The following is a 16346-nucleotide window of genomic DNA, read 5'->3' on the forward strand; positions in this document are numbered from 1 at the left end:
TTCATAAGACTTGCGGGTACTTGTGTACTTTACGGACTCATTGCAGAAAGAACCCAATGAATGTTTTAAATGGTACTTGTGTACTTTATGTACACAAGTACCGAAAGTTGTCCCCTCGTGGGCACGGTGCGCTCGCCATGCTTTGGGCTCAGTGGCTCGCTACAAGATTATATTCCCCCTGTATGCCCACTTGGATGGTAGGGAATGACGCTGGACACTGGCTGATGACGTCAGGGTCCTCTCTGTGAAGGGGATTTAGACATTACCATGATTGATAAGAATAATGAGTGTAGGACACTTGGGTTCTCTCTGCAATGAGTCTGTAAAGTACACAAGTACCAACTCGCAAACACCACAGTGAATGTGCTCCACTGAGAAATGCAAGAATCAAATAGAAATGCTGATTGCTGGTACTTATGGTGAGGTTGCGCAACTTTTCTACAAAATGACGTGGGAGCAGTGTATGCAAAAGTGGGGAAACCATCCTGGAGCCCTCAAAAAAGTGACAACTGAGATAGCAGAACCATATAGAAGGCTGTTAGTTACCATAAAGTTTTTCTTTTTTTAAATTGCATCATTCCATCATTATGACATATGGAATGACTATCTATAATAAATATGTCAAATTATAGGGAAAAATAAATAAATTTGCATTTAAGGCAAAATCCTCAGTGATATTAATCCCTCCAGCTTCTCAGCCTCCCTAGATTGTGAATCACTACTCCCTCCCCTCTCCCCCATAGACATAATAACACAGAGGTCTGCTGCACTGGGTGTAATAAAACTACTAATTAGATGCATCTCTGTAGAAAGTAACGACTGCAGTTACATTATAGGCAGAACCAAACACTATTCTCCTACATTGTCACAGGAAGGATTGTCCCTCGCAGGTACCCATAGACAAGTGATGCGTATAGTAGGAGAAGGAGGAGGTGGCTCAGTCTGAACGGAGTCTGGCAGGGCTGGCTACTTCCCCACTGATCCCTGTAATGGCTGCTGAGGATCAGTGGGCAGCTTTCCATACGTTTATCATGCTATAACTGCTCAGGATACTTCCAGGTCAGTAACACTGCACCGTCTCATAGCTGCACAGGCTTACATCATGAGGCTTCATCACAGCACTGTGTGCAGCACCTGTAGGAAGTTTTCTATTCGTGAGACTGTGCTTCTAGCAGTTACAGATGGGCGGTTTTATTATTGGGTTATACGTGGTTGCCCTTAGTCCTCTTCATATACTGTGCACAGTGATCGAACTACATATTCAGCGTGCATTGTTAGTACATTAGTGTGCACTGTGTAACACTGTGTAACGCCAGCTGTCTTTACTCCATTTGTATCATGTGATACTTCCCTGCCTAGTTAGTGCCTGCATCCTGCATCGTTGAGTTAAACATGTCCTGTCTGAGCTCATTAGTACAGAGACCGGCAGCGTTTTTCTCTTTGGGTGCCAGACGTTCAACATTGTAATCCAAAAAATTAAATTCCGGTGTGCCACCAACATATACAGAAATATATATTTGTTTTTGTTTTGCCATTTTCTCTCCTTTTAATCTCCTGTAATGTTTATTTTATTGTCTCATTTTCTTTTTTTCTTTTTAATTGAATTAGGGAACTTTTGTTTCTGAACATGCTCCCCATTATATATATTTAATGATGTGACCTGGAGTAGTAGTTGTAGATACATAGGATTATAGATGGGGGTACTATTATTATTAGAGACAGGATTATAGATGGGGGAAGTATTAGTAGTAGAGACGTAGGACTATAGATGGGGGTACTATTAGTAGAGACAGGACTATAGATGGGGTAATGTTGTTAGTAGTAGAGACGTAGGATTATAGATGGGGCTACTATTAGTAGAGACATAGGATTATAGATGGGGCAAAGGTTGTTAGTAGTACAGACGTAGGATTATAGATGGGGTAATGTTGTTAGTAGTAGAGACGTAGGATTATAGATGGGGGTAATGTTAGTAGTAGAGACATAGGATTATAGATGGGGTAATGTTGTTAGTAGAGACATAGCATTATAGATAGGGTAATGTTAGTAGTAGAGACATAGGATTATAGATGGGGGTAATGTTGTTAGTAGTAGAGACATAGGATTATAGATGGGGATACTAGTAGTAGAGACATATGATTATAGACGGGGTAATGTGGTTAGTAGTAGAGACATAGGATTATAGATGGGGTAATGTAGTTAGCAGTAGAGACATAGGATTATAGATAGGGTAATGTTGTTAGTAGTAGAGACATACGATTATAGATAGGGTAATGTTAGTAGCAGAGACATAGGATTATAGATGGGGGTAATGTTGTTAGTAGTAGAGACATAGGATTATAGATGGGGATACTAGTAGTAGAGACATATGATTATAGATGGGGGTAATGTGGTTAGTAGTAGAGACATAGGATTATAGATGGGGGTAATGTGGTTAGTAGTAGAGACATAGGATTATAGATGGGGGTAATGTGGTTAGTAGTAGAGACATAGGATTATAGATGTGGCAATGTGGTTAGTAGTAGAGACAGGATTATAGATGGGGGTAATGTGGTTAGTAGTAGAGACAGGATTATAGATGGGGGTAATGTGGTTAGTAGTAGAGACATAGGATTATAGATGGGGGTAATGTGTTAGTAGTAGAGACATAGGATTATAGATGGGGGTAATGTGGTTAGTAGTAGAGACATAGGATTATAGATGGGGGTAATGTGGTTAGTAGTAGAGACATAGGGTTATAGATGGGGGTAATGTGGTTAGTAGTAGAGACATAGGATTATAGATGGGGGTAATGTGGTTAGTAGTAGAGACATAGGATTATAGATGGGGGTAATGTGGTTAGTAGTAGAGACATAGGATTATAGATGGGGCAAAGGTTGTTAGTAGTACAGACGTAGGATTATAGATGGGGGTAATGTTGTTAGTAGTAGAGACGTAGGATTATAGATGGGGGTAATGTTAGTAGTAGAGACATAGGATTATAGATGGGGTAATGTTGTTAGTAGAGACATAGGATTATAGATAGGGTAATGTTAGTAGTAGAGACATAGGATTATAGATGGGGATACTAGTAGTAGAGACATAGGATTATAGATGGGGTAATGTAGTTAGTAGTAGAGACATAGGATTATAGATAGGGTAATGTTAGCAGTAGAGACATAGGATTATAGATGGGGGTAATGTGGTTAGTAGTAGAGACATAGGATTATAGATGGGGCAATGTGGTTAGTAGTAGAGACATAGTCTTATAGATGGGGTAATGTGGTTAGTAGTAGAGACATAGGATTATAGATGGGGGTAATGTGGTTAGTAGTAGAGACAGGATTATAGACGGGGGTAATGTGGTTAGTAGTAGAGACATAGGATTATAGACGGGGGTAATGTGGTTAGTAGTAGAGACATAGGATTATAGATGGGGGTAATGTGGTTAGTAGTAGAGACATAGGATTATAGATGGGGGTAATGTGGTTAGTAGTAGAGACATAGGATTATAGATGGGGTAATGTAGTTAGTAGTAGAGACATAGGGTTATAGATGGGGGTAATGTGGTTAGTAGTAGAGACATAGGATTATAGATGGGGGTAATGTGGTTAGTAGTAGAGACATAGGATTATAGATGGGGGTAATGTGGTTAGTAGTAGAGACATAGGATTATAGATGGGGTTATGTGGTTAGTAGTAGAGACATAGGATTATAGATGGGGGTAATGTGGTTAGCAGTAGAGAAATAGGATTATAGATGGGGTAATGTGGTTAGCAGTAGAGAAATAGGATTATAGATGGGGGTAATGTGGTTAGCAGTAGAGACATAGGATTATAGATGGGGATACTAGTAGTAGAGACATATGATTATAGATGGGGTAATGTGGTTAGTAGTAGAGACATAGGATTATATATGGGGTAATGTGGTTAGTAGTAGAGACATAGGATTATAGATGGGGTAATGTGGTTAGTAGTAGAGACATAGGATTATAGATGGGGCAAAGGTTGTTAGTAGTACAGACGTAGGATTATAGATGGGGGTAATGTTGTTAGTAGTAGAGACATAGGATTATATATGGGGTAATGTGGTTAGTAGTAGAGACATAGGATTATATATGGGGTAATGTTGTTAGTGGTAGAGACATAGGATTATATATTGGGTAATGTGGTTAGCAGTAGAGACATAGGATTATAGATGGGGATACTAGTAGTAGAGACATATGATTATTGATGGGGGTAATGTGGTTAGTAGTAGAGACATAGGATTATATATGGGGTAATGTGGTTAGTAGTAGAGACATAGGATTATAGATGGGGGTAATGTGGTTAGCAGTAGAGACATAGGATTATAGATGGGGATAATAGTAGTAGAGACATAGGATTATAGATGGGGATACTAGTAGTAGAGACATATGATTATTGATGGGGGTAATGTGGTTAGTAGTAGAGACATAGGATTATATATGGGGTAATGTGGTTAGTAGTAGAGACATAGGATTATAGATGGGGGTAATGTGGTTAGCAGTAGAGACATAGGATTATAGATGGGGATACTAGCAGTAGAGACATAGGATTATAGATGGGGATACTAGTAGTAGAGACATATGATTATAGATGGGGGTAATGTGGTTAGTAGTAGAGACATAGGATTATATATGGGGTAATGTTGTTAGTGGTAGAGACATAGGATTATATATGGGGTAATGTGGTTAGTAGTAGAGACATAGGATTATAGATGGGGATACTAGTAGTAGAGACATAGGATTATATATGGGGTAATGTGGTTAGTAGTAGAGACATAGGATTATAGATGGGGGTAATGTGGTTAGTAGTAGAGACATAGGATTATAGATGGGGCAAAGGTTGTTAGTAGTACAGACGTAGGATTATAGATGGGGTAATGTTGTTAGTAGTAGAGACATAGGATTATAGATGGGGCAAAGGTTGTTAGTAGTACAGACGTAGGATTATAGATGGGGGTAATGTTGTTAGTAGTAGAGACATAGGATTATATATGCGGTAATGTGGTTAGAAGGAAGACATGACAGCTGAGGGTGGTGGTAGTTGTAATAGGGGCATAGAAAATAGTTGGGTGGAGGTAGTAATAAGAATTATGAAACATGGTGGGGGTAGTAGTCGGAACACGGTGACAGCTGGGGTCTAGTAAACATGACGGCTTGGGGTAGGAGTACTAGAGACACATGATGACAGGGTGTTCGTAGTAGGGACACGTGATAGCTGTGTGGGGGTACAAGTAGAATTAGTGGCACAGATGGCAGCTGCTCACAAAATGATTAGAGGATACTGGGAGTATGCCTGCACCTCCCATGGGAGCCAGGAAACGCTGTCATCCACCTGGCTGACACATTGTTTTTACGCTAACACTGCCCGGGACACACTGACCTCTAGCAGTTCAGGTGAATGAGTGTTAAGTTCTGGATCTGCTGCAGGATTTAACAGCTCCAGCTTCCTCCCTTTTTTTTTTTTTTTTAAACTTATTTTTATTCAGAAAGGAGCAAATTAGGATAATACAAATTGTACAATAGCCAATATAGTGCAGTTGAGAAATACAATATTTGGCAGAATTATAGAATAGAAAATAAAGGAAATAAAACACATGGCATTTGAAGCAAAAACCAGCAATGTATGCATTTCAAGTATTAAACAAGAGAGAGAAATTATGTCAAAATCAACAGGCGTGGCCGGCAGCTCTGACAGATTGGACCATGGAAGCGGACTTTGGCAAATTAATTGGGGCATCTTCTAGCAGTAATCTAGTTTCGTACCACTGAAGCTCCAACTTCTTGTGTTCCCTTTGTAACTATGCCAAGCTGTGGATGCTCTCCTATCCCAGACCCCTATATTATTCAGTGGGACTGTATTGGTCCTAAAGTGCTCTCATAGGCTATGGGAGCCTGTACAACCCAGTACTGTGTCATTGAATGACACAGCCACTTATGCAGTGCTCAACTGAGTCCAACCGATGCTGCAACTTCTCGCGCGTCCTTGCGTGCCATCTGTTGCACGCGTGCAAGGGTTTGACGACCCCTTATGTAGTAGGCAGTTATATTTCACTGTGCACCCAGGCCTCCATTCATTTGATTATATTGCATCAATCAAAGTTGTATCAGCTTGATATGTTTGTGATTGACGGTAGAAATCTAGTGATAGTAATGCACATAATGGGCCTGATTCAGAGCCGGACGCTATTTGCGGTCGTTCGTTCTGAAAAAAGGGGTGGCTATTCAAATGAACCGTTCGCTCTTTGCGGTCTGTTCACGCCTCTATGTCTGAACGAGCGAACAAAACTTGCGGTCGTTTTTTTGGAAACTACGCCCCCTGGCCGCTCGCATCCTACGTCATGTCTGCTATTTATTAGATTAATCGAGTACATTGACCAGTGTATGAACTGCTCGCTATTCTTGTGGTTGGTTTTTCCTACCGCAATCTTGCGAGCAGTTCTGACTATAAAATAGCCCAGTGACGTGGTCAATGACGCTGCTGTATTAATTATGCACACCCATAAAACGCCCGTTTTGACCTTTAAGCACGCCTGCGTTCTGATCTCCACTCCCCGTTTTCAAGCACCTTCCCCTGTTACCACCCAGATACGCCTCCTCCTGTTACTCAAAATAGCAGGCATTCACTATTTAGCGAACAAACGATTTTCGGCCACACTGACTGGTTCGCGCATGCGTATTACGATCCGTACGCATGCGCAGTTGGGCAAACATCGCTCGGAACAAACGAGCGGCCGCTTACGAGCGGCTCTGAATCAGGCCCAAAGTGCTTAGGGGGCAATTCAGTGATCAACGATGTGCTGCTATAATGTCCGGCTGTGCATATTACCTTTTATTGGATTAAGCAATCTTCAGATTTCTATACACCTCTATCTCGTGCAAACATGAATTAGTGAAGATACATCTGCAGTGCCTTCACAACAGTTGTAGAGAATTTAATTGCCCCCTTAAAAAAGTAAATTTGCAGTACTATGCAGTGTAGTGTCTATTTGCAGTGACATATCATACTGAAGCAAGGCGTTATGTTTTGTGTTTGTCTGGGGACAACAGACCAGGTCACTGTTACCTGCCACTACGTGTAATTTAGATCTAAGAACATGTTAGATTAAAGAGAATGTTTTAGTGCTAGAAGCTCGGGAGACTAAGGGGTAAATTTACTAAAGTGAGAGTTTCTAGAAGGGAGTTTTAAAAGTGATGTTGCCCATAGCAACCAATCAGATTCTAGCTGTTATCTTCTAGAAGGTGCTAGTTAAATGTTAAGTAGAATATGATTGGTTGCTATGGGCAACATCACTTTTGAAACTCACTTCTAAAAACTCTCACTTTAGTAAATTTACCGCTAAGCCTCTACCCTTTTCGCTAATTAAATTAAAAGTGAAGTAAAAATGAAATGTTTAATATTATATACTGCTTCTCAACTTTAACCAAAAATAATATTTTCCATATGGTTTCCGTATATAATGCCCATAATATATAATTAATACCACAGACTAATGTGCCTTCTCTGTCTCTCTCACCATCTATCCCAATCTCTCTTTACTCCTTCTTTCCCCTGTCTCCCTCTTCTTTTTTTTTTTTAATCCCTCCCCCCCTCTCTTCCTCTTTTAATTTTTTCTTTGTCTCCTCATCTTCCTCCAGCCCCCCACCCCCTTTGCTTTCTCGCTATTTTCTTCAAAAAAAGTTTGGGAGGTTGGTGGTTGCACCATTTCATGATTTTGCTGTTCTCCATACTTCCTATGCTAATTGAATAGAATTCTACAATACATTTTAGTGCTAATAAAACTACAAAATCATGTATTTACAAAAGAAATGTATCAAGAATAAAAATCTTTAAGTAGCTGTTCCCAAGGAAATTGATAATTTTTCTCATATAATGGCTAAACCAAAAATACATAAAAGAACTGCATTGTATCTTGTCTAGAAAATAATGTGAATACCCATAATACACTAGAATACAAAAAAGTAATCAAATAAATCTCAAAACTTAAAAATTTACAAACTAATAGCATAGTTAGTGGCTTCAAAGAATTGGCTTGTTAATAAAAATATAGAACTGTATAAGAATAAAAACAAAGAAATCTAATTCCATGAGCAGATGGGCACATGAAAATATTCTTAAGAAAGTGGATATGTGTACTGTGTGCCTCAAACATATGAGTTAAACCAGGAGGCAAATTTCCAACAATACTTCTCCGGACACTACACTAGAGTAATCTATATAATAAGCGAGAAAGGGTGTCTGTATGTCCATCTATTTGTCCTTTATACATGGCCAGAGTTTTGGACCTAGCTTACCAAATTGGCATGGTGGTGAGTTTGAACAGGATTAGATTTTTGCCTAGGTTTGAACTAAAAAAAGGGGCCCCCTAAATTACGCAGATTCAGGGGCTGGCTCCAGTGGAAATTGTCAATCTGCCAAAAACCTGTGAGAAAGCTACAAAAGTAACCTTTTAACCTCAGTCTTAGCAAACTTGATGACTCATGCAAGTTCATATTAAATCCAGAGCTTCTGTGTTTGCATGCAAGGGCATAACTGAAACTTTGTGGACCACATAGCAAGATCTTTAAAGGGTCAAAAAACCATACATTTGCCCCACTCGCTCTGAATCAGGGCCGTCCCGTCTCCTTTTTGGAGCGGCCTCCCGGCCGCTCACATAGCTGTGGGTGACCACCCACAGCTATAGCGAGCGGCCAAAATAATGGTTGCGATGGTCAAGACCATCGCAACCATCGGGCTTGCGATGAGACCCTGCGGTAGGGTCTCGCTGCCGCAAGCCCTGGAGTGCTTTTGGCTCTATCAGTAGTGATGTCAGTGGGGCCGGCCCCAGACGGTAGGCATTCCCTTGGGAACGCCTCCGTCTGGGCAGCCACGCCCCCGGCACGCCCACCAAAGGGGGCGTGCTGTCAATCACCATCAACAGCACGCCCCCTTTGGTGCGAGACCCATAACGACGGCTTGGCCGTCGTTATTCGTGTCTCTCGCATGCGCACGACGGAGCCGCTCAGCACTCGCGAGCGGGTCTGAGTCAGGCCCAGAGTCCATTCATGCTATACCAAACCGTAGTACCCCTTATACATAGTATGCCACGCAGTAGTAGTGCCCCTTATACATTAAGCCACACAGTAATGCCCCTTACACTACACAGTAATGCCTTTTACAGATTATTCCACATAGTAGTAGTGCCCCATATTACACATTATTCCACACAATAGTAGTGCTCCTTACACATTACGCCCCTCCTCCAGTAACTCCCCTCCCCGTGTCCCACCAGCAGCCTCTCGCCTCCCCCTGTGTGCCATCAGCAGATGTGGATTTGGGGCCGGGCCACCAGCTAATTATAGCTGGCGCACCAGCAGGCAACAGCAGACATGGACAGACAGCGCTGGGGCAATTTGAATCTGGCAGGCGCCAGTCGTGAGCAAATCTGAGCTCGCAGACCGGTAGTCAATCAGGAGCCACTGCTGATCGGGTTCTGGTCCGCAAGCTCTGATTGCCTCGTGACTGGCGGCAGTGTCTCTCCATGACTGCTTGTCAGTGCGCCAGCTGTAATCAGCTGACGGGCTGGCACCAAATCAAGATCGCTGACACCCGGGCCCCCCTCAACAGCCCTGACTGGACCGGCCCACCTTGTGTGCGTGACTGGGTGAAGGGGGAGTGGCGGGCCACAGAGACAGCTTGGTACCATAGCAGCCTCACTCCTTGCACCCACGGTAGTTAAGCCACTGTTTGCATGTTGGCAAACAGTGGGGTCATTTTCAGGATCAGTGGAATGCAGTTATAGACCAGGACAATAAAACAAATGAAGGCTACAGGTGTACTTCAGGGTCCAGTCTTTTACCCGGTCAATGTCTGGTATCCCAGCTAGTTTTCAATAACCAGAGAATGAGAGGGGGGTCATTAAAAGTCCTCTATACCCACCATTCTGGAACACACAGACTAAGAAGCTCCCTCTTTCAAATAATGTGACCCCAAAGTTGTTATTGTCGGTGATCAGACCATTTCAACCTACATTGCAGAAATACTAATAGTGCTGGCGGATTGTACTTAAAGTTCTAGGTCTCCGCTACCAGGCACTTGTACTAGGTTTTTTTTTCGATTTTATCGTATTATTGTCTGTTGACTATGTTGATTTTAAAATTAACCTCTATATACCCCTGCCTGTACCTTCTAATCTCCTTCCTATAAACCTCTAAGGTGACACTCTAGCCTTTGAAATCATGTCATTGTAGGAAGCTTGCTTATGTATTCTAGCCAGACCACCCGTAGTGAACAAACACTATGCAGGAAGCTTATCTACACAAGCCAGTTGTCACCTGGCCACTTGCTTAATGCAATACTGTAAAGCCATTTCTGGAATATATCCTTTATAATACGTAAAGTAATGAAATAGGCTTTTAGTGAATCGCCGTAACCTATGGTAATGGTCACAGATGCATTCGCATGATGCTAATGGTATTATCGCCACATGTACTAAAATGTGAGTTTATCTAAAATGGCGCTTAGGCGGCCATTTCGCAAAATGGCATCTTGCGGCCAGTCGCAAGATGGTGTCGCTGCGATTCAATTTTAAACTGATCTTGTCTCAGCCAATAATCCAGCTTCGACAACCATAACTACTAAAGGGCCACAGCATCTCTTCTTTTCATTAAGGGTGCCCAAGAGTTTATTAAAGCCAGGATGGGTGATTATCGCAGTATCTATCGTTAGGGGATTTGTACATTAGTAGGTTCTATTGTTACTACAATCTTCTTCAGTGCTGAGAATGAGTAAATCTTGTCCTTAGCACTTTTTAAGTATGTGCCATTCATCTTTAGCATTGAAGGCCGTGAAGGGAACATGTGAAATTTAAATTCATTATTCTACCCCTTTGTGGTTTTGGTAACTGGTTATGTAAGAAGGAGGACAGAAGACAGTATTGGTATGTGTTGAATTGTGATATTTGTTGTCTACTTTTAACCATGTTTTACATTTTGTTTCTGTTAATCCACTGAAAAAGTCAAAATTTTAATTTTGTGTTTTATAGCGATAGCAAGATGGAGGAGCGTGCCAATTTAATGAATATGATGAAGGTCAGCATAAAAGTATTGATCCAGTCAGCTCTTAATCTGGGTAGAAGCCTGGATTCTGATTACCCGCCGCTGCAGCAATTTTTTTTTGTGATGGAGCATTGTCTGAAACATGGATTAAAAGGTACTTTTTAAATTTTTTCTGTCATAAAATGTATCCAACTCTGCTTCATACTCTATGGGGCTTATGTAATAGGTTGCGAGCTGCAGCTGCTGCGGCAACTCCTGCGAGTCTTCCCGTATTTTTAAAGCAGTCATAATTTTAAACGCAAAACCAAGCGGGTTTTGCCGTTAAAATGATTGCCGCTTTAAAATACAGGAAGACTCGCAGGAGTTCCAGCAGCGACTGCAGAGCATATTCAGTGTATCTTGGGAGATACAGTGGCAGCATCAATGGAGGAAGCACCTTCAATACATCCTGAGGCCCAAACAGGCAAAAGACCTTCAAGTGAGGAGTATATTACTATTACATGGCATTTTATCAACCGGATACTTATAGTAACAGAAGATGTTTAGATCCTTTGGGAAAGATTATGCCTTTGTGTACTGCATGTGATGGAAAAAAAAATGTGTGTTTTAAAATGCAATTCCCAGCTCAAATAAACGTACATTATAATAAAAAAAATTTGTAGCATGTAACTGACCACCATCCATGGCAGGTGTTATTGGCAAGTCCACTATGAGGTTCTGGTGGGCGTACATGACTTTTATGGTGGTACAGCTACCATCACCCAATGCATTTTGTCATAGGCAACTTCTTCTTTTTAACTGTCATAAAAAAACAATGTGCCTTGTTACCTATCTTTTTGACTATCCCAAATCTGCAACATTTATAACAATGATCAAAGCTATGCATTCCAAAGAAATCTTTATATCAGTGATTCCAAAAATGTTCAATTGATATACAAACATAGATATTACTCTCACAAAGAACATCAATTCTGGCTCCTAAAGGTGCGTGTCCACTAGGCGATATTAATGAGCAATTGAACGATAACGACATCGTTATCGTTCAATCGCTCATAAATCATGCACTATAATGTCGGAAACAACCAACGATGCGTGCTCCCGCTTGTCGTTTCTGACATCAATTATCGCCTGAACATACTGGTCAATCTGCCAATAACGACAGATTGACCATGTTCAGGGATGAGGGAGGGTGTCTACACCGAATGACATAGCGTTCAGTGTAGGCACTGCGCAGTACAATGAACGACTGAACGATAACGATATCATTATTGTTCAGTCTTTTCATTGTCGCCTAGTGGATGTGCCCCTTTAGGAACTCTTATCTGGGTATCCTCTGCTGCAGAAAATTAATAAAGTCCTGCATTGATATCATCACCCAATTGTTCGTCGGCTGAGTCTGTTTTCTTTGGGATACAAAACTTTCCAAATTTTTAGAATGATTTGGTTGCCTAGGTTTGTGCTTATATGATCATTTCTCACACATGCAACATACTGTAGTTTTATTATTCTTTTACAGTTAAAAAGAGCTTCATTGGGCAGAATAAATCTTTCTTTGGCCCGTTGGAACTGGTGGAAAAACTTTGCCTTGAATCATCCGATATCTTTGCAAACATTAGAAATCTTCCTGAAATTAAGTAAGTGAAATAATTAAGTGAATCAAAGTTTAAAAAAAAAATCTTAATATTTAGAATACATTGCAATCTTTCATATGTAAAATATTGGTGTGTTACAACTTACAAACTGTATGGGTAACATGCTTAATGTAATTATATCTAGCTTCTATGTAAATTAACTACAGTGTATATGTATTTTATCCGTATATACTTTATAACGTTTATTAATAAATATTTTTTACATTTAAAGGTACGTAATTGTATTTTGTTTTATGTTATGTTGTTCATGTATTGTTATATAAAAATACAGTAGTAGTACTAATTGACGAGGAATAAAGGTAAATAGGATGCATTAAGTATATTTCTGAAATGGGATCAAGGTCTCAGTAATGTATAATTAGAGATGTGCGGGTTTGGTTCCCAGAGAACCAACAACAGCCGAATTTAGTGGATCCGAGTCGAACCAGGTCTGAGTTCGGAATCACTTTGGAGTACCAAGTGCCTGTTCGGAACTCGGATTTAAAAACTAAACTCGTGTTTTTGATTGCATAAAAACAGGTCAAAATTCTATCATTTTAGCTGATTAAAAAAATAATAATAATACAGAACCGAAACCAAAACACATGAGGGTGGTTTTGCAAAACCAAAACACAAAGATGAATTTGGAAGCAAAACCAAAAGTCATACCTGACACCTCTGTTCTATATTTGTGAACCTGTCCTCCATTTCTCAGCCAACAATCTAGTCATCGCCATTATAGTGTTTGGTAATTACTGCTTTCTTTGTACAAGAACAACACTAGTGATATAAAGGAGATTGAAACAGGAGATTGCACAAAAACACAGATTTGAGGAATGCCACAACAAACGTAATAAAATCATAATACACGCAGACATTGGTATTTATTCTTACTTTAAAGCAGAGTTTCCCAAACTCCACCATTACAGTCTCTGTTTAAGGATATGACTAAGGTACTAATTAAGTCACCTGTGCTCAAGCATAGATATCCTTAAAACCTGGACTGTAATGGCAGCGTTTGGGGAAACTCTTCTTTGAAGCATAGTTACATCAGTATTGCAATATATATTTCAGTTATGTCTCCATATTTGATTTCTTCTTATTTTTACAATGCCACAAGTCAGCTCTATAAATTCAGAATTCTGTTACTGGTTTTGGTGAACCAAAGAGGGAACTTTTGACAAGGCATCATCAGTACTTGTGGACCTCCAGTTTCATTATGTTGCATATAAAATATTACAGTTAGAGGCATTTTGTAATTTCAGCTTACTTTTTTTTTTTTTTTTTGTCTATCAAGGACATCTGTTGGGCGAGGGAGAGCTTGGCTGCACCTATCACTGATGCAGAAGAAGTTAGCGGATTACTTGCAACTTCTTATAGACCACAAGGCACTGCTAAGGTATTGCTCTAGTAGAATTGCAATTAGGAAGACTACAGCTCATTTTTTCATGGCCTGGTTGTGTTATTTTATGAAATGGGATAAACTTTTATTTTCTGTAGGAAGAAATTAGGAGTCTAAAGAGAGGAAAGAGATTTCCATTATTATTGAAAGTTTTGGAAAATAAGATACATGCTTATGGTCCTAATGTAATGTCCCCAAAAAAGACATAAATGTATATGGAACGGACGCTCCATTGTTATATCGCCCTTTCTTGCTTTCCCCAGTCTATGATGACCTTACTTTGCCATGTAATAATTGTTTCTTCTGCCTGTCTGTCTACAGACAGATGGACCAATCAGTGAGAGGCAAGATGCACAAAGCTAAAGCAGGATATAAGGATTTCTTCCTGCATGTCCCCACTCCTTTCTGTTACCTGCACTTATTATTATTATTATTATTATCCTTTATTTATATGGCGCCACAAGGGGTCCGCAGCGCCTTACAAAGTACATGAACAGAAACAGTATGAACAAAACAAGAAAGACGTGACTAGCAGTACAGAACATTGCAGGACATGGACAAGGTATATAAGCATTGCTGCATCAGCATAGTACCCAAATTAGCATCAGGGCGGCAGGTGTTGTTTTAGGCAGTGTGGAGAGATAATGGTAAAAGTGAGGTAAGGAAGGAACCCTCATTGTCACTACTCATTATAGGTCCTGATTCAGAGTTGCATACAGATGCGGTCGATTTTGTTAATACTGAGACGCACCCTTGCAGCGCCCTGAAGCAGTGCATTTCCGTCTCAGTACATGTTTAGACGCAATATCTGTGCACCATCGGACGCTTATTGAAACTTGCACTAGCTTTATGGCCGATGCAGCTTCTCCGCCCAAGCATGGCCTCCTGTGCGTCTTTGGACACAGCCGCTTACAGTGACACATCCGCTACTCCCCTGTTACCTCGCAGGAACGCCCACCAAAATTCAAAGACTCTGTGTCTCTGAGCGGTAACAGTCGGGATGCTTGCGCTGTACAACTCCGATGCATGCGTAGAAGAAAAATCGTTGCCTGTTTGTGTGATTATCAGCGTAGCGTGCCACTCTGGGTCATGCCCTTTGTGGTCTTTAAATGTGGCTTATGTGCTGATAAAGTACAATGACCTGCATGTTGCCTGTATTGGAGGCATCGATAATAACAATGTATCCACTGAGCCTTTGAAGACATAAATATTTATCTTAGGGAAGTTGCTGGAAGCAGTACATAAAACGGCACAAAACTTGTATTGTCCGACGGGAATCATACTAATAAGTGTTAATCACTTTATTTTACTGATACATTTAGTTAGAGATCAAATATGCTGCATTCTATTGATGGGGGAACCATATCTAGTAAATTAATATCCCCAAACAGAGGGGCAGAAGTTAATATCCAAAGACCAAAGATGTCAAATGGGAGACATTATGGGCAGGGCTACCCATTGCGTTGATAACATCCTAGCCACACCTCATTTCAACGTCCATACAATACAGAAATATTATAAAAATTAAATAATAATTTTAAGCATTTTATGGATTACTTATTGTGATATTTTATAGGTGAGAAACAGTAGCATATTCAGGAAGAGACTTATGGTGCATACACACACGGGACGATCATTAACGATATCGTTGAACAATCTCCCGGATTGCTGGATGATCGACCATCCAGCACACCACCAACCCACCGAAGGTTGGCTAACTAGGTCCCTATAGTAACCTGGTCGATATTATCCAGGTTGACCTGCACTCACAGGCGATGGACGATATAGTTATCGTCCATACGTGCCGTGCATCGCAGTTCATTGGTGGGTTGGATGCACAGAAAAATGCACGATATTGACGATATGACATCATTATCGTGCATTTAATCGTACCGTGTGTACACACCATTCGGGTAGCAGCCTTAGGGTAACAGCCTGTACCAGGTTCATTAATCCCCCTAATCAGAAATGTACTGATGATAGACATTCTCAGACACTGTAGGAATTCCTGTGCACAAAAAAAGTATGTATGTATGTGTGTGTGTGTATATATATATAATTATATTAGGGCCGTAACTAGGGGTGAGCGACCTGTGGTGTCACATGTAATCTGTATGTAATCCCGGCAGTCAGGATGTCTCCTGTCAAAATACCGACAGCGGCATCCCGATGGTTGGTATCTCGTCAGGGGTCGGGTAAGTATACTTAACCTCCCCCCCTAATCCTAACCCTCCCTTCTTGAAGCCTAACCCTAACCCTCCCCACCCCGCGCCCT

At 40.8% G+C, this 16346-nt stretch overlaps 1 protein-coding gene across 2 annotated transcripts in view; it reads left to right on the top strand.

The window, feature by feature from the left end:
* Window positions 1-880: 880 nt before the first annotated feature.
* RUFY1 (RUN and FYVE domain containing 1) overlaps window positions 881-16346 on the top strand; it is a 96840-nt gene continuing 81374 nt past the window's right edge. The window contains exons 1-4 of one of the 2 annotated variants that reach the window (XM_088447187.1): window positions 882-1059; window positions 11026-11192; window positions 12555-12672; window positions 13967-14068. In XM_088447187.1, coding sequence (XP_088303313.1) covers window positions 11036-11192; window positions 12555-12672; window positions 13967-14068 — 377 coding nt within the window. In that variant the 5' untranslated portion in view covers window positions 882-1059; window positions 11026-11035. Of the gene's footprint in view, window positions 1060-11025; window positions 11193-12554; window positions 12673-13966; window positions 14069-16346 lie in introns of both variants that reach the window. The other variant, XM_088447188.1, reaches the window with a different exon arrangement.

The sequence above is a fragment of the Taudactylus pleione genome, unplaced genomic scaffold (genome assembly GCF_031769625.1).
Source record: "Taudactylus pleione unplaced genomic scaffold, aTauple2 ptg000422l, whole genome shotgun sequence".
Classification (NCBI taxonomy): domain Eukaryota; kingdom Metazoa; phylum Chordata; class Amphibia; order Anura; family Myobatrachidae; genus Taudactylus; species Taudactylus pleione.